General features: G+C 38.6%; 1 protein-coding gene across 1 annotated transcript; it reads right to left on the bottom strand.

Annotated features, from left to right (window-relative positions):
* Window positions 1-1,567: 1,567 nt before the first annotated feature.
* LOC147315452 (uncharacterized) lies at window positions 1,568-23,003 on the bottom strand. Its single transcript, XM_086258268.1, has 8 exons — window positions 22,704-23,003; window positions 14,653-14,798; window positions 13,965-14,547; window positions 12,495-13,059; window positions 9,299-9,357; window positions 9,109-9,205; window positions 8,901-9,016; window positions 1,568-2,793 (listed from the first exon to the last, which is right to left on the bottom strand). The coding sequence occupies exons 1-8, from the start codon at window positions 22,905-22,907 to the stop codon at window positions 2,239-2,241; spliced, it is 2,325 nt and encodes a 774-aa protein (XP_086114394.1). The 5' UTR covers window positions 22,908-23,003; the 3' UTR covers window positions 1,568-2,238.
* Between the last annotated feature and the right edge of the window lie 1,457 nt (window positions 23,004-24,460).

Genomic DNA, 24,460 nt, shown 5'->3' on the forward strand with positions numbered 1-24,460 from the left:
AAATACCGAGCGCTCTCCTTCGACATTTTCGCCGACCAATCAGAGGGTTGCCGATCAATGTTTCTACTATCGATGCGTAGCCCCTTTTACGACACCCAGTGATCTCACATTACTTCATCCAGCTGTACTAATCGTCAACAGCAGGTGTGTTCGGGGAACCGGATTAGCGAGCTCACGGTTAGCGCGATGGTTTGGTCTTGGATGTGTCATTTGATCTTGGATGTAGTAAGCGACGTACGAAGAACGGGCCCCAGGTCATTGAATCAGTCTGTTGTGAGTCTCAAGTAAGTTGTCCGCAATTATATTTAAGGTCCAGCAGGTGTCAGTATGGAGCAAAACAGCAACACTGTGTCGACACAGTATCGATACAGTTTGGGGAATGTGCTGAAATGTTTCACGAGGCCTCATCTACCCATCACTAGTAGTTAGTGAGCTGATACAAGACGGTGCTGGTGCGAATGGGGTGAATGTGGCATGTTGAATAGAGAGCTTTCAGTACCCTGGGAGGGTAGAAAAGCGCTATATAAGAATCACTCCACTTAACATTACTCAAAGCTTTGCAACACGGTCATATCTGGTGGCCAAAAATATGAACAGCTTGAATCTACATATCACAGTTTACTGCCTACTGTACAGAGTGGAGTTCACATTTCTGTCTGATATTGGCCCACCCTTGTGTGTGAAAAAAATGTTGTCTTTTTGTTTAATAAATAAATTAGATCAATAAACTTTCCGTATTTAAACATGTACCATGGTGTGGTCTTTCTTTTCTTGTGACTTCTTGATGTTGGTAAATACAATAGAAAAAAGATACATATGATATACCTATAATAATTTACAACAAAATATGGAGTGTGTTCCTCCATTTTTGGATGGCATATTCATCTCTGATAGATGAGCTTCGACTGCATTACATTAGACACAGGCAAAAGCCTTAGTATGTAAAAACAGTCAAACCAGTCAGACCTTTTTTTCTCCACAGACGTCAAGCAAAAATAACTTAGCTTACGAACTTAGTAAAGTAACTTTGAGTTACTTGTAGTTTCACTATTTCCAATTTGTACTAGAATTCTAAACTACTCTTTAGATGCAGGTTCTTTGCCATTTACCTGAATAAATTTGAACATTTCAGATATTAAAAACAAATTGTGGTAAATTTAAAATTAAATCAAACACGCATATGATCACTTCAAATGTATTGATACAATTCAAATTCCCTTTATTTATCCCCAAGGGGCAATTAAAAAGGCACAGAGACCACCACATAAGACATAGAACATAAAAGCATCAGTATAAAATGACCAATCATAGTTCAGATTCAATGATCAGTTCAATTACCAAGGAACTGAATGTGTGGGGAAGGAAGCAAGAAAAGGATGCAATACTGGGGTGGGAAAGGCTTACAGTTCAGATGTTGAAATGCTGTAGGGACATTAGTGACCCTTTTTTTTTGTGTCCTACATCCTGGAAGCATAGTCTACATGTACTTCCTGATGGGAGCCACTCAAACATAATATCAAACATAAAATCAAGAAAGAAAACCCCAAAAACTAAGGAATAGTACACATTTGTTTATTTTACGTCTTTATTTGAGATCAAAATGAATACAAGATGTCAGATACATGTATACCTTTTCTAAAACTACAATGCTGTTGGTCCAATGAAATGAAAAAAATTTCTTACTGCTTATTTTCTTACTGCTTATTTTATTGAACATTTAATTAAAAAATAGAACCAAGATGTGATGCCATACCTGAAACGTGGCAGACTTTAATACAGTGCTGAAAACTGTGCAGAATGTGTAAAAGGAACAGACGTCTTGGAAAAGGTTTTTGTTTGCCTGTTTACTGAGGAACACATGAGAACATTTCATTCCACATGAGAATTAATTTGACCGAGCAAACACGCTGTCTGAAGTGGGGGAAAAATACCTGAATTAACTGAGAAAATTCAATCTTAGTTCTAAGTGAGGTAAAGACCACTGTACTAGATACACAAAGACAAAAGTAATACTAATCTTCTTTTAGAGAAAGACCACCAACAAACGTGCTTCCTAACATATCAGTCTATTCCTTCATACATGATGAATCACTCTGAGGTCTACCTTCCTCTTCTAATGACAGTAACAAAAAACAATTGGGTGGAGGAAAAGAAAGTGAGAAAACTATGTTAGAAAATCAGTCCAGAAATAAGCTGCTACCATCATCCCAGAGTTATATGACAAGGACAAAATAACACCTAAGACTTCTCCTTCTGTTTCTTATTCTTATTCTTTTTCTCCTTCTCCTTCTTCTTCTTTTTCTTTTTATTCTTTTTTGTTTTAGGTGATTTTCCGTCATCATCAGTGCTATCACTGTATTGATCATTTTCAATGCTGCCTTTCTTTTCCTTGGATGATTCTAGGTCTTTCGCTTTAACTTTACCATGGCTTCCAGTGGCCTTCTCCTTGTCCACCTCCTCCTTGACCCTGATGTTAGAAGTTGAAGGTGTCAGTCCATCGGAGACTGTTATAAACATTCGCTCCTTTTTCATTTCCTCTTTCAAGAAGATGTTTTTATCTCTATCCTTGTGACTTTTGTGGTCATCATCATGGTATCGGCTTCTGAAATCTTTGCCATCCTTCCAATTCCGTAGATGGTCTGTGCTATTCCGGTGGTTTCCTGAATCCCCGCGGTAACCATAACCCCTGTGATCTCTCCTGTCTGGGGGGTCAGGGTGTCGATTACTGGAGGGACTGTAATGATGTGGGTGTCCTTTGATGTCTTTAGAGTGCCTGTCCGTCTGTTCTTTTGCCTACAAATACACGAGGGGGGATTGAACATAAACAGTTTTGGGATAAGTGTAAAGTTTTTTTCATTGTGAAAACAAAATTTTTAGATTCAAGCTTGTATATGCGGTTAGTTATATAACTGTAGTCAGAGGTTTATATACATTCATCATAGTATATTTTAGGCTTTTAATAATTTCTTAGAACTGCTCCTTTTCCAACTTTGATTCATTTAAACAACAAGAACTGGGTCCACAACTGGATTTTTTTCTTTATTCCAAACAGGGTCAAAATTATACACACCCCTACTAAGTTTTGATTAAATGCCCCGTAGCAAGTTACAACTGACTTTTGGCAACCATCAACTAGTTTAGCGCATAATAACTGGATATCTGACCACTCTTCTTTGCAGATTGGGTTCGACCTACATTTTAAGCACAGTCCACAAATTTTCAGGATCCTTATCCTGTTGGAACACAGAGTTGTGTCCAGATTTTATCTGAGGGTGATGGTTTGGGTGTGCTTCTAGCCCCTTTCAAAGTAGTGACACATCTGGGTACTTGCAAAAAACAATTTGGATCAATGACCTTGGAATCTGTACTTGTTTAAAAATTACTCCAAGACATGTTCCAAGTTGGACATTTCTAATTATCTGTCTTAGATTTTCACTTGGCTGCTTGAACTTTAACCCTTGTTCTGAGCAATGTTCCCTCTAATTCTTTCTGTGTCTGAGCGAACACACAAACTCCCTGAGAGGCCCGTTGGACCACTGTGAGCAACAGCAGACGTGTGCACTGTGGTCACGCCAGCATCAAATCCATCCAAGTCACGTGGTTTATCAAAATAATCAAATTACAGCATTAAGCACAAAATCAATTGAACCTGCTTAGCTATACCATACCGTCACTGCCATTATATTATGCTGCTATTCATACTGTCATTATATTAATGCTGCTATCCTGTATATATCGTACTTACTATTGTTTGAGTACTTGCGATTATTTTATTGTACTTTTTATATTTTACATTTATATTTATTATTTATCTTGCACCAAGGGAGTGGCACTCCAATTTCGTTGTACTCTGTACAATGACAATAAAGGCTATTCTATTCTATTCTATTCTATTCTATTCTATTCTATTCTATTCTAAGTGCTTTAGCCCACTTACAGTGAAAATTAAAAAAAAATCTTGTTCATGACCTGTGTAGTATGTTAACACTATTGGAAACAACAAAACAAAACCAAAGTTTTACAACTTTGTTTTATTTTGTTTTTATAAAGCTCTGACTTGTATTATGAGTATGAGTCTGTGCTCTGGGAGAGAGTCCTGTCACTCTGTCTGCAAAATACAGTATATAATGGCCAATGTTGTGCAATTAATTATATAGTTACTTCTTCAAAAAAGTAACTGAGTTTTTCAAAAAACAAAGTTTTTTGCAGCGGTTTACCTAAAAATGCAGCCAAGGTGGTTTTTAAAATAAACATTTCAAACTATTTACAGAACAATCAGCTGTTCTGCATCAAATCTGATGCCACACAAATTATTTCTGCCACTCCAAAAAATAATTTCTGTCCACTATGAGATAAAGGAGAACAACAGCCTGATACCTGCAGGCCTAACAACAGGAGATGTATCACTGCTGTAACACCTGTAACATTCAGCAGTCGCTTCATTGTTCTGACACACACAACAAAACTATTGACTACACTACACACTGACTACACAAGATTTGCGCTAAACGTCGCAAATCTCTCACATCTCAAAACACCGCCGTCACTCCTAAAACTTCCTCCCTTCCTAAACAACTAAATGCCTTGTTGCCATATCATTTTTTGATTGGTCCACATCGTACATGTTTCCACCAATAGGAAAGGCGAGGGGCGCGGGGGTGGTTTTGTGTTTTGTTTTTGCTCACAGGGGGAGAGTGCTTTCGAGCGCTTTCCTTATAAAACACCGTTATTACTGTTTCTTTTTCCAGTAAATATAGACAACGATAGGATTCAAGAAAAAAACAAACATTGCATATTTTTATCATAACTCTGGTTTTACGTGTTTTCAGCACAGTTTAAAAACTGGTATAAAGTCCACACTTTTTCCGTCGATTGTTCCGTCTGTCCTGCTCACATCTCCAATGGTTGTTCACGTTGTCATTAACGTGGCTTCACTCCACATCAGCCACGCCGCTTTGCTAGCTAAAACACCGGTGTCGGCACATAAGGATGCTGTCATAGCCTGTCAACGACGTTGACTAGCTGCGTATACAGTGGGGCAAAAAAGTATTTAGTCAGCCACCGATTATGCAAGTTCCCCCACCTAAAATGATGACAGAGGTCAGTAATTTGCACCAGAGGTACACTTCAACTGTGAGAGACAGAATGTGAAAAAAAAATCCATGAATCCACATGGTAGGATTTGTAAAGAATTTATTCGTAAATCAGGGTGGAAAATAAGTATTTGGTCAATAACAAAAATACAACTCAATACTTTGTAACATAACCTTTGTTGGCAATAACAGAGGTCAAACGTTTACTATAGGTCTTTACCAGGTTTGCACACACAGTAGCTGGTATTTTGGCCCATTCCTCCATGCAGATCTTCTCGAGAGCAGTGATGTTTTGGGGCTGTCGCCGAGCAACACGGACTTTCAACTCCCGCCACAGATTTTCTATGGGGTTGAGGTCTGGAGACTGGCTAGGCCACTCCAGGACTTTCAAATGCTTCTTACGGAGCCACTCCTTTGTTGCCCGGGCGGTGTGTTTTGGATCATTGTCATGTTGGAAGACCCAGCCTCGTTTCATCTTCAAAGTTCTCACTGATGGAAGGAGGTTTTGGCTCAAAATCTCACGATACATGGCCCCATTCATTCTGTCCTTAACACGGATCAGTCGTCCTGTCCCCTTGGCAGAAAAACAGCCCCATAGCATGATGTTTCCACCCCCATGCTTCACAGTAGGTATGGTGTTCTTGGGATGCAACTCAGTATTCTTCTTCCTCCAAACACGACGAGTTGAGTTTATACCAAAAAGTTCTACTTTGGTTTCATCTGACCACATGACATTCTCCCAATCCTCTGCTGTATCATCCATGTGCTCTCTGGCAAACTTCAGACGGACCTGGACATGCACTGGCTTCAGCAGCGGAACACGTCTGGCACTGCGGGATTTGATTCCCTGCCGCTGTAGTGTGTTACTGATGGTGACCTTTGTTACTTCGGTCCCAGCTCTCTGCAGGTCATTCACCAGGTCCCCCCGTGTGGTTCTGGGATCTTTGCTCACCGTTCTCATGATCATTTTGACCCCACGGGATGAGATCTTGCATGGAGCCCCAGATCGAGGGAGATTATCAGTGGTCTTGTATGTCTTCCATTTTCTGATGATTGCTCCCACAGTTCATTTTTTCACACCAAGCTGCTTGCCTATTGTAGATTCACTCTTCCCAGTCTGGTGCAGGTCTACAATACTTTTCCTGGTGTCCTTCGAAAGCTCTTTGGTCTTGGCCATGGCGGAGTTTGGAGTCTGACTGTTTGAGGCTGTGGACAGGTGTCTTTTATACAGATGATGAGTTCAAACAGGTGCCATTCATACAGGTAACGAGTGGGGGACAGAAAAGCTTCTTACAGAAGACGTTACAGGTCTGTGAGAGCCAGAGATTTTCCTTGTTTGAGGTGACCAAATACTTATTTTCCACCCTGATTTACGAATAAATTCTTTACAAATCCTACCATGTGCATTCATGGATTTTTTTTTTTACATTCTGTCTCTCACAGTTGAAGTGTACCTCTGGTGCAAATTACTGACCTCTGTCATCATTTTAAGTGGGGGAACTTGCACAATCAGTGGCTGACTAAATACTTTTTTGCCCCACTGTATATGAATGTGAATCGCATCATTGGCTCGACTATGGGATAAGGTGGCTGCCATACTGGAGCAGCCAGTCATTTACTAACACTAACACTGCAAAACAGAATTGTTAACGTATTTATTTTCATTTCAATTCAGGTTAGATTTCTTTTTGCGCAATGCAGATTTTCTGTGTGCAGAGACCGTGCCAGCAGTGCGCAACTGCGCACGCACGCAACTTAGGGGGAACATTGGTTCTGAGTATTGATCAGTATAATGACTGTTGTAAAACTAATTGTTTTTATGGTAGCAAAGAGAGGCTATCAGTCGTAGTCAATCATGAACAGTAATGAGAAGTCAATAGACTAGATTAGATCCGGCGATGGTATGCATTACAGTGCAGCCAGATCTGAGTTGAAAAGAGGCATCAGAGAGGCCAAGGCAGCGTACAAGAGAAGGATCGAAGACCACTTCAGCAACAACAACTCACGACAGGTATGGCAGGGAGTTCAGCACTACAAGCCCCTGCAATACCACGTTGACTGAGGGTAACGCGGTGCTTGCAGAGGAGCTGAACCACTTCTTCGCACGCTTTAAGTGAAGGGACCAGAGGCAGAAGCAGTAGAAACATTGGACAGCAGTAGCAGCCCAAGCCTCATAGTGCAGGAATATGAGGTGAGGCGCACACTGAGGGCAGTGAACCCCAGGAAGGCCGCCGGACCAGATGGGGTAACCACAAGGGTCCTAAAAGAGTGTGCAGACCAGCTGGCTGGGGTCTTCACTAAGATCTTCAACAGTTCACTGTCCCAGTCCTGCATCCTGCCGTGCCTAAAGTCAGCTACAATTGTCCCACTGCCAAAGCGTACTAACATTAGCAGCCTCAACGACAACTGACCAGTTGCTCTAACACCTGTTATAATGAAGTGCTTCGAGAAACTGGTCCGACGTCACATCATGTCCTGCCTGCCACCCACACTCGACCTGCTCCATTTCACATACAGAGCTAACAGATAAACTGAAGATGCCATTGCTACAACGCTCCACACCACCATCTCTCACCTGGAAGGAGGAAGTCTGAGCTGCAGCCTGTCAGCATCAACGGGGAGTGTGTGGAAAGGGTCTCCAGTTTCAAGTTTCTGGGTGTGCACATAGACACACCTAACACCTCTGTGGTTTTAAAGAAGGCCCAACAGCGTCTCCACTTTCTGAGAATCCTTAGAAAAAATGGACCTGAAGGAGGAGCTGTCTCCAGAGGGCACACAGCATCCTACAGGACTGCACACACCCAGGACACCGGGTGTTTAAGCTGCTGCCGTCCGGCAGGAGGTTCAGGCTGCTGAGGTCCCAAACAAATAGACTCAAGGACAGCTTTTACAACAGGGCAATAGCCCTGATCAATGCAAATAGCTGACCTGATTGGCTACCTCCCTGGACTTTTTTGGGAGGGAGGTAACAATGGTAAAAAAAACTAACAATAATAATATTTATATTTATAACAAGGTGCATTATAATTAATGTGCAATAATAACAGTGTGCAATACACATACACTTCTTTTTTTATTACTAAGTTAATATATACTTTTATTACTAACTAATATACTGTAGAACTTTTGACGCCACTCATTAAAATTTTTGAGTATATGCATATATTTGAGCCTATATGTATACTTTTGACCCTGTGTGGATGATAGAAAATCCTAAATAAATTCAAACTCGTGTATCCAATTCTTGTTTTTTAAAATCACTCAAGATATATGTTGCAGAATCAGTCTAACCTGGAAAAAGAACAGCTCAAAGAAATCACCAAAAAATCCAAAATTATCAAGACATGGTCATGATGAGTGTATGTAATGACGCAACTGTTCTGAGCTGTTTGATTTCCTTAGAAGGAAATTTGAAAGAAAGAAAATCGCAACTGGTGAATTGCACTGGCAAAAATGTTGGTGCAGGGCTACTCCATCTGGGGTTTTTTTCATAGAATTAATAGCTCCAGCAACATGCAAAGATACACACAGTGTGTTTTGGTGAGTAACATGAAACATAAGCACAAGTGGCATTAAAACCTTTAAATATGTAGTCATGAAGTTGAAGGGTTATGATCCTATTTAAATCAAATATAACTGAAAATCATTGAACATTTTTTTTCTGTATATGCAAGGAGCACGTTGACTATGTGAAAAAGATGTCAGCCAAGTTGAAATCGGTTACATACTTATCCTTTTATGTTTTTCAAAAGAATGTAGAGTATCATGTGCCTCATCCATAATGAGTTATGTACAATGGGTACTCACAATAGAGTTACTATGATGGCGGATAGCTGCATGGTTTTCAGCAGACTTCAAATCTCCAATGAACTCCTCACAGTTCTGGCAGTAAAAGCCAGTAACTGGAGTTATAAAACCCAGTCCTGCAAATGGAGAAGAAAAGTATTTAAGTGTAAGGAATATTTTAGACTGTGGGAGACAACAAAATGGAAATAAACAAAGAACACTACATTACCATCTTGTTTTAACAGTTCATCCAGTTCTTTGGCCAAAGACTCCATTTTATTTACTTTCTCTTGTTTCTCTCTCTTCCTTTCCTCACTGTCACCCTCCTGTGAAACACATTCGAATTTCAAAATAAGCGGGTGCTTTAGCATTTTTTCCTGTATCGCACTTCATTACACAAATTATGTTTGAAAATTCACCTTATGTTTATCAGATGCTTGAGATGCGCAGTCACTTTTTGTTCGTTTCTCCTTTGTAGCTGAAGGATCAAAGATTAACGGTAATTAATGTATAACTATGCTTTCACTAATAAAAGTATAAAAGAATAATAACAGAGGTCTAAGACATCAGACCAGGTGACATCAGCTGGGTAAATAGCTGTCATACAAGTCTCTTCGTTTCACACAAGCAGACTTTTGTGCTTGTTGCCATCCCTCAGGCAACAATAATGCTGGGCGTTCTATAAGTTTCTTCATGGCTGACCTAATGAAATTTAAAATGTTTTATGACCTCTTTCATTAAAAAAGAAAAAGAAAAAAAAATCACAACCACACCAGCAACACAGTGAAAGAATTTTACCTCGGTAAAAATCTAATGCAAAACGTGTGATAATTAGCAAATCATTATAGTTTAGTTACCCAGAAACTGGATTAAAAGAGAGTGAAGTATATATTTAAGCATGCGTATATATGCTTAAATATATACAAAAAACAATGGTTTACTTAAACCATTATTTTTTTTGGTCTTTCCCAATTCCCTTTCAGGATTTTTTTTAAAAAGGAAGCAAATTTCAGGGAGCCAGAAAATGCAGTTTCATGGATGCCTCCAAAAGCAACTCAATCTCCACAGACTCCCATATCAAAATGCCCAACTTCACTGCTTAAATAAAACTCATTACAGACTGCTACAAGAAAAAGGTCTGATCTTTATAATTTTCTCCCATTTTCCCCTTTCATGTCCACTGCAAAAGTTACCCTTTATGAGTCTATTTTAAAAAACTGATAATTTGGTAAAAATATTCTTGTTTTTACTTGATTTAAAGGGGATAAATTTACATATATATTTCCTATTTCATTCCTATTCATTAAACAAAGTGAAATAGCTTATTTTGTTTTAATATCAATGACTATGGCTAACAGCATGTGAAAATCAGAAATCCAGTACCTCAGACTTATAGAATATTTCCTCATATCAATCAAAAAGCATTTACAATACAGAAATGTCTAACATCTGAAAAGTATGCACATTTACAGTTGTAGTCACAGTAGTCACTTGAGTCTTAACCCTAACCCTTTTCCAATGTGGACTGATTGTACAACACCTTATATTACTTAAAACAAGAATTTGGTTCCTAAGTTTAAATTGATGGATTGTCTCTAATCTACAAAGTGCAAAAACTATATGTATGCTTAAATCTATACATTCACTTCACTATGTTTTAATAAGTGGTGCTGAGGGTTCTACAGAATCTTAACTTGACAAGGCTTTTACCTATTGACTTGTCAAAACTACCAGTTGACTACAATTGGTAGTTTCTCTTTTCCAGCATAAAAAGTTGGTTGCCAGCAGTCATGGTATTGACCGATGTCTAGAACACTGGAAAAGTCTAAGGAACTCTGTGAAGATCTATGATGGATAATTGTAGATTTACACATGCAGGGGATGTTTCACGGAGACATTTCTAAACAACTACACATTCCAGAATCATCAATTCAAACAATTATAAATAAGTACAAGTTATTTGGATATGTCAGCACAGCCAAGAATAAAAAGAACACGCAAACTGTCCCACTCACATGAAACAGTTGTACTGGTACATTGCACAAAGTGGCTGGAATAATGAAGGAGGACTACAACCTCCAAAATCTTTCCTCTTTTACATTTCCTCAGATCAGCAGCTAGAAGAAGACTAGTCAAATATCTAGCCAGGATTACGCCAGAAGCTTGTTAATGGGTACTAAAAGCATCAGGTCAAGGTGCAATTTGCTAAGGGACGGTTAACCAAATATTAGTGGGGACGTATATATTTGAGCCTGTATGTACAATGTTAACACAGTGTGGTTTAAAGAAAATTCAAAATAAATTTAAACTTGTGCACCCAATTCTTGTTTTTTAAAGTAATTAAAAATGTATGCTGTACAATCATTCCACCCTGGAAAAAGAAGAGTTCAAAGAAAACAGAAAAAAAGAAAACCAAGACTCTTTCACCAAAAGTTAAGCACGTGTTTAGGAGCCTGAGCACCCTTTACCTCGTCTGTATGTTATATAAATATAACAATGGCAGCGGTCCCCAACCCCTGGGCCTCGGACCGGTACAAGTCCATGAGTCGTTTGGTACCGGGCCGCAAGATTTGAGGTTTGGTTGTGAAATGTATGGTTTTCAGGGTTTTTATCGTTAACTCTGTTTCCCTGGGTCTTTTCCCGTGTTGTAGTTGTGTGTCTTATTTTGAAAGAAATATTTACGCGAGAGCAAGTGGCACAGAGGACTATGTTACTCTCAAATTTGTTGGAGCATTTCAGGAGGACGCTGCTAATAAAGTTACACAATTACACAGTGAATTAGTGTTTATTACTATATTTACAAAATACCACAGTTTTGTCTTGGCCTTTTCATTTTATTTTGTTGTATTTATCCGCGACACCTTAAAGGCCGGTCCGTGAAAATATTGTCTGATATTAAACCAGTCCGTGGCGCAAAAAAGGTTGGGCACCGCTGCTCTATGGGGTTAGCGTCAGATGAGTTAGCTGACCAATAACATGCTGTTAAATAAAGTAACAGTATGTTATTACTGTTTACTTTATAAACAGATCAGAAAATCATTTTAGTAATTTTGGCACTGTCGTTAGATAGAGGTCCTGTTGGTAAAAGAAACCAGCATCTCCATAACACTTGTGAGATAGTGCTGTACAATCTTCTGTACTGAAAATGGAGTTGATAAAACACAGTGGATCAATCACTACAAACACTGGAAGATGAAGCGGCACCACAAATTATCAGTAACTGTGGATACTGGACTTCAAAAAAACATGGATTCTGGGCATCTCCACTCTTCCTCCAATATAAAATCCAAATCCCTTCTGGTTCAAAAACAAAAGACGAAGTTAGCTAAATGCCAAACTCAAGTCCTGAAAACAGTAGTCCATTAACTAGTGCATCTTTTGAAATTATCTATGTTTATTTTAAATACACTGCATATGGTTTGTATTCACAGACAAGTCAAATAACATACAATTTCAGGTTTAAAATTTAAAAGTATGTTATGTGTAACTCATAATCTGCCATAATGAAGTAAATCAAACAACTGTTATCGTTAATAACACAAAATACTGAAAAAAATAGAACTCAGTAGCATGAGTAAACTATGCTGAATCTTTCATTTAATAGAAATCTCTCACCTTTGATCAGAGATTGCAGAGACTCCAGAGCCTGACGTACATTTGGGTTATTGAGTGCTGGCAATGCTAAAGTTGCTGCTGCTTTGTCTGAATTGACAAGTGTAGGAGATGACTCCTGCTCATTCTGACCCTGCGTCTTCACCTTGATCTCACTTGATGAACCCAGGCTTTTTAATATGGTCTTGATTTTCTCATATTCCATGTTGTCCAGATTGGAGTGGACTAAAGTTGAAGAAGCCAACTGCAGGGACTGATTTGGATCAAGAAGATGTCCACAACGAGTGGAAAGGGAACTACTCTCTTTCTGTAGTTTGGCCTTTTCATTAATCTGGGAAGCTGGTTCATTCCCATACAAGAAAGACTCTTCATCTTCAAGTTCATTAGCTTTCTGGTATGCAGCATCTTCTTGACTTTGTCCTTGAAGCCATGAGAAATCACCACCAACTCTTTCATGCGGAAGCAGCATGCTTTCCTTTTCCAGCATTGATAAACTGTCTTGACTGTCATGTTCCATGTGTGTAGGCTCATTAGATACACACTCAACTTTTTTGCCCTCATCTGGAGCCTGTGTAGAAGAAATCACAATTAGATACACTGAATTTGTGGCTGCTCACAATTATACTGCTCAGTTTAAAGGTTCAGGGCTAAAGCAATCAATTGTTCACCCACGAGCCTTTGTAGGTCAATGTAATTCTCATTTCAGCATAAATAAGTTCAGCATAAACACCAACTAAAAACCTCAAGCTCCAGTGCACTGTTACATGCTTTAACTTAAGACTAACATTCTTTCCTGGATCATATGGCCTATATTGAAACCTCGCCATTATAAACTATAGCTTTTAACATTTACAACTGCCAATGTCCGAGACGTCTATGTGCTGTGTTAAGTAATTTCAATTTAAGCTCCTATTAATTTAAGCTGCTATTATTTAAATATAATAGCAATTTGTAATAGTATTGTCCCAATGTAACATGCAGGGTAGATACAGCACATAATTTGTACAGGTTTCACTGAAAAGTCTTATTTTCCTAAAAACAGCTTCTGCAATTACAAGAATTTTACTTGACTTGACATATGCACTTCTACTTAAAGACATTTTACATAGAATTTGATAATTTCTTTATATTATAAATACATATATATATATAAATAATGCTGCTGAAATCTCTATCAATTACTAGTTACTTCCATACACAATGTCATTTTTAGATCAAGTTACATAAAGCATGTCAGAGAATTCTGTTTTGCACTGCAAGATTGTCTTAATTTAAAAACAAACAAAAAAATACACTAATTAATGACTTACAAATGCTAAATCATACTAGTACTTGGCAAACATTACTATAATGTTAGGGTTTGTTGTTGTGAACTCTTAATGTTGATTTTTTTATTACAATGCAGCTGGTTTCAATTTGGTCCAGCAAAACAATGATCTTAGCATAACTTGTGGAATAAGTAATAAGCTCTACCTTAATAGTGAGGATGATATCTTTGAGAGATGGCAGGTGATCTTCCAAATCTTGGCTGCTCATAACCAGCTTCAATCCTTCTAATAGACTATTTCCTGGCAGATTATTACTGCTGTTGACAGTGATGAGTCCGGGGCTCCTGTTTTTCTTTTTGCCTTTGCCTCGGCTCTTTTCACTACTGCTACTTCGTGACTTGGATCGCCTTGCTCGACTCTTGCTCCGTACATGACTTTTTTTCTCACTTCGACTGTTGCTCCGACTCCTACTGCGAGCCCTACTTTTGCTTCTAGCTCGACTCTTCCCACAGGCTTGAGTTTTGCTTCTTCCCCTGCTTCGGCTGCGTACTCTGCTTTTGCTTCGACCGCGACTCTTGGCTCGAGACCTGCCTCGGCTTCTGCTTCGACTACGGCTCTTGCTTCTAGGCACATGCTTCTGGAATTCAAGGTCTGATTTGACTGCTTCTTTCAAGATACTAGCTGACTTAAATGCGTCAGCCAGGTTGTATGCCATGTTGCCTTTCAGATAGTTTGGGAGAGGTTTGTTGGCTGCAATGCATCTCAGGAATTCCTCACCAGCACGGTCACTGGAAACAAACATGTGTTACAAACAAAAGAATATTTTAATGCTGAAACTTTGACTTATACACACTATTTCAATGACAGAAACACACACAAACACACACACAGACCTATTATCTAGAGAATGACGTTCCACTGGAGGGGGATTCCACTGTGGTACCGGATGTGTTGATGGTTCAGCAGGAGTAACAATCTGCTGGCTTCCTCCCAAAGCAATTGGTGTACTACGGTCTATGGAGAAGCTGCTACAGTGGGGCTGAGAGCATTAAGATTTCATGTTATAGTGCTGTACAGGTTATAACTGCAGAAGATTATCTATGGCATTTTTTATTTTGTATGGAATAACTTCTAAAGAGATTTTAAATAGACATTTCCCAAATGATAGTATTTATCTAAAAATGGTCAAGCCCATGCAGTTTTGGTTTATCACACTAAATGATTGCACTTAGAAGGTTTTCCATTTAAAAACAAAAGATTAGCCATTTAAGTGGTCTGGTCACAACAGGTAATTATTAGCTTATTTTAGAATTTTTTTACAAAATCTTACAACAGCCTATGTTTGACCTGCCTCATCTTGCAACCCATAGTAATTTTGACAGTTTTTATTCTATGTAGAGCACAGAGTATAACTGTCACTATTGCTACAGAGTGGATTAATGCTTTTACTACTTGCGTCAAGTGTCAAGCCTGTCTTTTTTTTTGTAGACTGAAGCTGCATCCATACTGGAAACAATTTACACTGATGTAACAACCAGAGACCATAGAAAGTCGCGTCGAGCAAGTACGGGGAAAATAACAGCTGGTGACTCAAAGCGAGCAGGACCCAAGAAACATCTCTCAACTTCCCGGCATTCTACTAAGTGACCAGTCGTCAGCTTCAAAGTAAATATGCAATGAGGGAATCGTTTCCAGTGTGACGGCAACTTAAGCTGCCAGGGTAAAATAATGTTCCAACTTTTGAGAGTATTTGCTCTAAACTATTCACTGTTTATTCTTGACAATATAAAACTTTAATTTTACGTTTCAGTTAGTCTGCATTTGTTCCATAACAACTGTGTCTTTGCTTATATAGTCTTTTACTTATCTTAATGTTAGAATAGCAAAGCTTTTACAGCAGATCTGAATGCAGTGAGTGGCTCCTTTTGGAGCTTTACATAGATGAGTACTAAGCAGTGAGGTTCTTCTTTTTGTGAAGAAGAATCAGTTATAGTTATAGTCAGTTAAAGTTTGTTTAGCTGAGTCAACCCTTGCAGTATTATCACCTGTGTAAGTCAAGGCAGGATTCACATCAATGCATTGCTTCCAACGTTTGACATAAGCTTTCCTGATGTTTGGGGGTAACTTTGCTGGCACAAATGTCATAGCAATAGTAACCAATCATCACAAGGCAAGCTAGCCAAGCTTTGATTAGCCTTTAACATCAGCCGAGGTGCCTTCCTCGGAGTAATTTTGTTCAAATACGACAGGGTGATTATTCACTGCAATGAATAACTTATTTCTTACATTTAGATGCCAAACTGCACAAATCACAAGTGAATAATCATGACTGTTGAATGTCTGCACTGGTGCTTCAGATCTTGAATGTCTCTCCACTTATAGTACAGACAAAGCAAAGCAATTGATCTGTAATTTAGATCAGCGATGCATGATGTTACCCAATTCAAGGCAAATAAGAGTGTTGAAGCCAGAAATTCATCCATGTGAATCCTGCCTGTCTCAGCATATCAGAGTTAGGATTTTGCAATTAAGATACAAGGCCCTAGCTAACCACCATGGAAATGTGAAACTTTTGGTCTACTTTAAAAGGTTCATGTTTCATTTTAAGATGAGGAAAATTCTTCATGGAGGAAACTCTGTATCACATCTTCTTGTTCAAATGCAAGTTCAGTAACATGCCTATTCATGAATTGCAGAGAAAAATAATCTCACCAGACTAATAATAATAATAATAATAATAATAATAATAAATTTTATTTGAAAGCGCCTTTCAAAACACTCAAGGTCACTGTACACGGTAGAATAAAAGCAACATAAAAGGATAAGACATAAACAAATAAAATAGCTGAGTGGAGAGGTTATGTGGGATAAGCTATTTTGTACAAGTGGGTTTTGAGTTTGGACTTAAAGAGTGAGAAGGAAGAGATATTTCTTAAATCAGGATTTAGGGAATTCCAGAGTCGTGGAGCAGAGCAGCTGAAAGTCCTGCTGCCCATGGTTGCAAGATGGGGGGAAGGGACGGAGAGTGAAAGGGAAGAAGAAGATCTGAGACAACGAGATGGGGCGGTGATCTTAACCAGATCAGAGAGATATGGAGGAGAGAGATGATGAATAGCCTTAAATGTGTACAAGAGTATTTTGAAATTGATGCGATATTTGACCGGGAGCCAATGAAGCTGCTGCAAGGCAGGAGTGATGTGGTGGACAGAAGGGGTCCTGGTGATGATACGGGCAGCAGAGTTCTGGACGCGTTGGAGCTTGTGGATGGATTTTTGAGTAAGACCAAAAAGAAGTGAATTACAATAATCAATCCGGGAAGTAACAAGGCTATGGACAAGAATGGCATTAGCATGTGGGTTGAGAAAAGGATGGAGACGATTAATGTTGCGCAATTGAAAATATGCAGACCGAGTAACATTATTAATGTGTGAATTGAAAGATAAAGTCGAGGATGACACCCAAACTTTTCACAGAGGAAGAAATGAAGACCGGTGAGTTATCGATAGTAATAGAGAAACTGTTGGTTCTGGATAATGTTAATTTAGTGCCCACCAAGAGGAGCTCAGATTTATTACTATTGAGTTTGAGAAAATTAGAAGAGAACCATGAATTTAGTTCAGCTAAACAGAGGGTAAGGGAGGATGGGGGAAGAGCAGAATCAGGTTTAGTGGACAGATAAAGCTGGGTGTCATCGGCATAACAGTGAAAATGGATATTGTATTTACGGAAAATATGTCCAAGCGGTAGAAGGTAGATAATGAAAAGAAGGGGCCCCAGGACAGATCCCTGGGGCACACCAGTGGTCAGAGGAAAGGGCTGAGAAGTAAAGGATTTGAGTTGAATGAACTGAGTGCGATCAGACAGGTATGATTTAAACCAGGCTAGTGGAGTATGGGAGAGACCGATAGAGGCTAGCCTACTGAGAAGTATAGAGTGAGAAATAGTGTCGAAAGCAGCACTCAGATCGAGGAAAATAAGAATGGAAAGTAAACCGGAGTCAGCTGCCATAAGAAGATCATTGGTTATTTTTATAAGTGCTGTTTCAGTGCTATGGGAGGGGTGAAAACCAGACTGGAACTGTCCATACAGATTATTATTAGTTAAATGTGAGTGGGGTTGTGTGGCAACCAGAGATGGGCAGTAACGCGTTACTTGTAATGCGTTACTGTAATCTGATTACTTTTTTCAGGTAACAAGTAATGTAAGGGATTACTATTGCAAAAACGGTAATTAGATTACCGTTACTTTCCCGTAGGAACGCTGCGTTACTGCGTTACTAAAACCATGATTTTTTTTGCGAGAATGTCTCACGACAGTGACGTAAGCGAGTGCGCCGTTCGTGACAACAGCTGTGTGCAGATCAACAATGGATCACATATCGAGTGCAGAGAGTATGAGCGTGCAGCGTTTAAAGCGTGGAAGTACTGACCTTACTTTGAGTTTGATTCCATAAAAAGTGACAAAAACATTAGTGTCCGCTGTGCGTGGGAAGAAAACTTCTTTTTACAGCAAAAAAAACCCTAAACTTCCAAACAAGCACAGAGTAGCTACGACGTAATGGGAAACTCACAGAGAAACTCGCGGATTCTTCAACTGACCGCGGCACACCTGCACCAGGGTAAACCTCCGCCTGCCCCACTCCTGCTTTACAGGTGAAAATAGAGCAACAGGACCGCTGAGTCTTTGATTTTATTTATTTTCTGCTGTGTTTTACTTGCATCTATTCGAAAGAGTGAGTGTAAACACAAAAGCAAATTTTATTTTATGTGCTGGAATGTGCAGAAAATAGGTTTAAATGTTAAACTAATTTCTTCCAGTCAGAGAATGTTGCATATAATTAAATTTTTGCTTGATGCATAAAATTAAAAGATTAAAACTAATAAAACAAGTTTTAAAAAGAGACTTTTCCATTTGATTACATTTTGTATGATGGATTATGCAGAAAAAGTAGAATTGGGCTGAAAGATCTATCGCTTTATCACCTCTTCAGATTGTAAATCGTGTTTTTAAAAAGTAACTAAGTAACAATTACTTTTGAAAATAAGTAATCAGTAAAGTAACGGGATTACTTTTTTGGGGAAGTAATCGGTAATCAGTTACTGATTACTTTTTTCAAGTAACTTGACCAACACTGGTGGCAACTATTTTCTCAGGAATTTTAATAAAGTAAACAGTGCTAAGCATCAACATCACCTTTCAGGTCATTCTGAACAGAGTACATGCTGTAAAAAGTGACTGAACCACTGTGTGAATGACAACCTGCAGTTAGTGACTTTGAAGGGATGCAAATGGAGTAGCTGAGTCTCAATAAAAGCATAAAAAGCCAGCTCTACTCTAGTAACACTAGCTGATGTTTCTAAAGTAAAAATGAAATTGTTTTAAAAAAAAAAAAAAAAACAGCACAGGACACAGGTTTTCTTTACTTTTTGAAAGGTTTTTGTACACATACATTTGTTATTTTGTCACAACATAACCAAGCAAATGAAGACACTGTGACAGGTTAAAAAAAACAGAGCTCCTTAATTACCTAATGTAACATGTGCCACATACAATAAATATATCAAAATGCTATAAAAATCAGCCATGGCCATAATCTTGTGTGCTCACAATGGTAATCAGAATGGTGTTTAAATGCTTCCAAGGCTTCTTGAACTCTGGCTTGTACAATTACCGCATGTGACTATAAAACATGCAACTTCCAAAATGTTTCTTTAGCAAGACTTTTGGCTATTGTAAAACTAAACAAACTAAAATACACAATAGTTTCCTCTGATAAATGTAGGCACACAAACATACAACTTCCACCAAGTCAAACTGAGTAGCAGCCACAGATAGTACTGTTTTTTTCCTGCTGTACAAAGGAAGACAAATCTCTACATGAAGGCTAAAAATGACATGTTATATGTTTCTTAAGAAAAAAGTCATGAATCAGTACAACAACATATTTACTTGTATTTGCCCATTCCTAAAAGCAAATAAGGGACAATTCAAATCCCATCAATTCTTCAGTGCATCTTCAGGATTTAAAAATCCAATTCGATTTCATTTTAAAATGTTATCCTGCAAAATACGGGAAACAATGTAGAGTAAATAAACACTATCAGAAAATATATTATGTTCATAAAAATGTTTCACTGGTAACACAAAACAGAGACATAAACTAATGGTACAATCCTAAGAAGGGGATAACTAACTTCTCCATTACAAGTTTTCAGGTTACATAACAGTTTAACCTTATTACATGACATTTAAAACAGTACAGATGCAGTCCAGGTTCACTGGCTCAGCTGAACTCTTCACAGAGGGAGAATCACACTCCCGGTGAAGAATCTCACACAAACTACTGAAGATAAAGAGCTACTTGGGTTTTTACGCTAGATGCTCTTACTAACACATCCACAAAGGGATCTGTAGTGGCTGCATTTTGTTAAGATGGTTTCTGCTATCTAAAAGGGGATGAATGTCCCAGCATTAGAATGGTTTATTAATTTTATTCCTTAAAGTCAGATGATCTAAGTAGGATATGATGTTTGGCATAATTCCACATTTGATCTAATAATATCTAACAGCAGCAAGCTCATTCAACAGTAGCTTACACTGCTGACCTTATTGGTTGGGTCATGCTATCTAAATACTTCTTTTCCTGAGATCACCAACATTTTTCTACGTCAACTCAGACTTTGTTATTTCAACAGAACAGACTAATCAAAGTGAAGTCCAAACACTGACTTATAGCAACAAGAGACTCCCTGGAGATACACTTCATGATACGGCTCAGTTATTGTCATTAGCATTAGCAATTAACATACAGAGACACTATAAAACACTACAACTCACAAATGATCTAGACTGTTTTTCATCAGAAAAAAAAGTGCCAACTTACCCTTGTTGATGTGAAGCAGTTAGAGCAAATACTGATCCATACGGAACTGACAAATTAACCACAAAGCCAGCCGCTTGTCAGTACTCCACAGCAGACAGAAAACGTTGCGTATGAATTGACCCAAAAGTAGCCCTCTCTAGCTAAGTACCATGTTAATATATACATACATATAAACATAAACAGTTGCTGATTAGATAGGAAGCTAGCAAGTACTAATTACTTTTACAGAAAAAAATGGATCAGCAGAAGACAGCAGCACCATTTCAACCATATCTTAGAAAGAAACAAACAGGTGGACTAGCATTTCTGTACTTTATCCGGGGGTTAAAAACCTTTAACCAATGCAAGACATAATTAAAGAAGATTAATTATGTCTGCAAGTTTGCAAGCATTCCGAGTTATTACGGCTGTTTTAGGGTTGATAACAGTGTATTTCTTATACCTTTTCTAAAATTTCTTTCCTTTCTCGTATGTCTTTCTACCAGCAACCTCTATAAATTTAAGAGGGTCATTTTTAGACAGCAGGTAACAAATGGAATGTTAGTAGTTATTTGCAGCCAGCTTACATTATTAAAAATGTATAAGGAATATGACTACTTTTCAAAATTGAAACACAAGACGTTAATGTTTAAACATTTTTTTCTTAAGAAGACATTTTGATTTTCTTTACCATTTCAAAAACTACATTTTTTAAATTTCATTCACTCTTTTGTCTAAAATGATGTTTAGTCTAGCAGAAATTTGTAGGCTATATACTGTATCTGTCTACATCATGGTTGTCAAACATAAGGACCAGGGAACAGAATTGGCTCGACAAAGACTCCAATCCAGCCCAGTGTGTCTTTGGACAGCGTAGATGCTAGACCTTTAACTGTATGTCCTTAACCTTTACAACTTACCGGATAAAAGTAATTAAGTAACAGAAACAATTAAATGACAGAAATTTTCCTGTTTTTTTCCACTATGTGCCTTAGGGTGGTAGGGGAAAAAATGGCTTTGATTAAAAGAAGTCTTGCGTTTTATAATTAAAAGACAGTCTGGCCAGTGAGCTACCAGAATGTTTTCTACATGTTTACACACTTATTTCTTGCCCACGCTGACGGATTTCTTTTATCATGTACAAAAACTGATACATACAGTTAAAATTGCACTTATTTGTCTTTTATTAACATATCTAAGGGATTTAATGTGTTTTTAAAGTTCTTTACATTGACAGAAAAGGGAGTGTCGCTGGCCATGCCTTGCAGGACAGTTGTTGTGATTTGGTGCTTTATAACTAGATGGGCGGAGCATGGACTGAATTGCATGTTTCGTATTTATACGTTTTGTTTGGAGGGAATATTTTACTTTCTGTTCTTGTTTGTTTCAGTATTAATATAGCTACTTTTAGGATTATTTCTTTTATATATTTGAGATGCACCAAATAGCACAAAAGACTTAAGATTACGCCGAAGACTTTTTTTATGTCCACTGAAAGAGACATTATGATTCTTAACTTGCTTTTTGTTTTATTTTGTATTTGTTATTTGATCGAGTGTGTAAAACAGATAACGGCCTGTAAACACGGTTAGAGTGGAAAAATAAGCCAGTTTCTCTTTGTTTCCCTCCCAACAATGTGTGTTTTATTTTTATTTAAATAAAATGTTTTTGTTTTTTTCTGAACTACATATGACTTTATGAATTCTCAAAATTGCTTTATGCATCGATCATATACATATATTAAATTTATTTCTAAATATGGTAGACCTAATAAGAAACGGCTACACATATTTGCAGTACAACGTTATGAAGCGTGAAGCCAAACGTTGTGTAGCGTGCTCGTGTCAGTCACGTGACTCGCATTTACCCACAAAAAACTGAGTTAGGATACAGAAACCAACCACTTCTTTCACAATGAGAGGTGCATGCTGTGCACTGAGGCCTCCCGCACATACAGGAGTGTCAGAGCTGTATCTCACAGTGGTCTATGAATTCGTACGCTAGCGTTATGGTTGCCAACTCCCTTTTCCCAATCATGTTACTTCACCACTAAGCTAGTACTACCTAGTCTTGGGTACGTACACGAACGAAATGCCCACTCGGCGGTCTGTTGTGGAAATAATCTCGTGCCGCGACCGGATATGGTCCACAGGGCCTGGGGGGTAAGTGTCCAGGAGGAGGAACAGAGCAGGGCCCTGTGGGTCTAAAAGGAGGGCCGTGAGGCGGTGGAGGTCCGAACGGCAGCGGTGGAGGCACCTGGCGAACAGGTTCACCCGGGCGATACATGTCTGTGTTCAAGAGGACACGTAACGCTGAATAAGAGAAGCTCTTTTCAACCCAGTGTGTGTTTAGGGTTTGCCGCTGCAATTCTCGCCGTCTGCAGCTTCCGCCGGAAAGACAACAAGTACACTTCCGGAGTAATATTTTCAAAATACAGTCCACTATTTTTTGTTTTGGTCAGAGCTTAGACATTCACTAAATGTTTCAGACTATAACGTCATTTCCCAGTTTTCACCATAGGGATATTTAAATTATATACCCTGTATATAAACACAAAAATCCTTGACAATATACAACTCCTTAATTTAATGCAAGTGTTGTCTTGCATTAAATCAATGTCATGATGCAAGTAATTATTTTGTACTGTTATGGACATACTATGAATGTGTGAACCGCTTTGTTAGTAATTTATTTAGTGTACTTACTGCTGTGAACTTGTCTTGACGTGACAAGTATTTACTAGGCTATATAATTGTGAATTGGTGTCGGTCGGGGGGTTAGTGAGAGTATGTATTTCAAGTAGGAACCTCAAAACAGCTCCTTGAAGCTGGCTTCAGAAGCAGGTCAGTGCACAATTTTATGACGTCATTTTTAAAAACCATGGTAAATGGTAAATGGCCTGTATTTATATAGCGCTTTACTAGTCCCTAAGGACCCCAAAGCGCTTTACATATCCAGTCATCCACCCATTCACGCACACATTCACACACTGGTGATGGCAAGCTACATTGTAGCCACAGCCACCCTGGGGCACACTGACAGAGGCGAGGCTGCCGGACACTGGCGCCACCAGGCCCTCTGACCACCACCAGTAGGCAGAGGGCCTACTCCATCAGGAGAGGAAGTGGATTACTCTTTTCAAGTAACGAGTAGAGTAAGGGATTACTATTGCAAAAACGGTAATTAGATTACCGTTACTTTGCCGTAGGAACGCTGCGTTACTGCGTTACTAAAACCGTGATTTTTTTTGCGAGAATGTCTCATGACAGTGACGTAAGCGAGTGCAACGTTCGTGACAACAGCTGTGTGCAGATCAACAGTGGATCATATATCGAGTGCGGGAGAGAGTGTGAGCGTGCAGCGTTTAAAGCGTGGAAGTACTGACCTTACTTTGAGTTTGATTCCATAAAGAGTGACAAAAACATTAGTGTCCGTTGTGTGTGGGAAGAAAACTTCTTTTTACAGCGGAAAAACCCCCCCCTAAACTTCCAAGCAAGCACTGGGAGTGCGCTATGACGTAATGGGAAATTCAGAGAAACTCGCAGATTCTTCAACTGACCGCTGCAGCTCACCTACACCAGGGTAAACCTCCGCCTGCCCCACTCCTGCTTTACAGGTGAAAATAGAGCAACAGGACCGCTAGTCTTTGATTTTATTTATTTTCTGCTGTGTTTTACTTGCATCTATTCGAAAGAGTGAGTGTAAACACGAAAACAAATTTTATTTTATGTGCTGGAATGTGCAGAAAATAGGTTTAAACGTTAAACAAATTTCTTCCAGTCAGAGAATGGTGCATACAGTTAAATTTTTGCTTGATGCATAAAGTTAAAAGATTAAAA

The sequence above is a fragment of the Aulonocara sp. 'chitande type north' Nkhata Bay genome, linkage group LG13 (assembly GCF_057382095.1).
Source record: "Aulonocara sp. 'chitande type north' Nkhata Bay isolate Kocher_YH1m ecotype deep benthic linkage group LG13, A_spYH_male_GT1.1, whole genome shotgun sequence".
Classification (NCBI taxonomy): domain Eukaryota; kingdom Metazoa; phylum Chordata; class Actinopteri; order Cichliformes; family Cichlidae; genus Aulonocara; species Aulonocara sp. 'chitande type north' Nkhata Bay.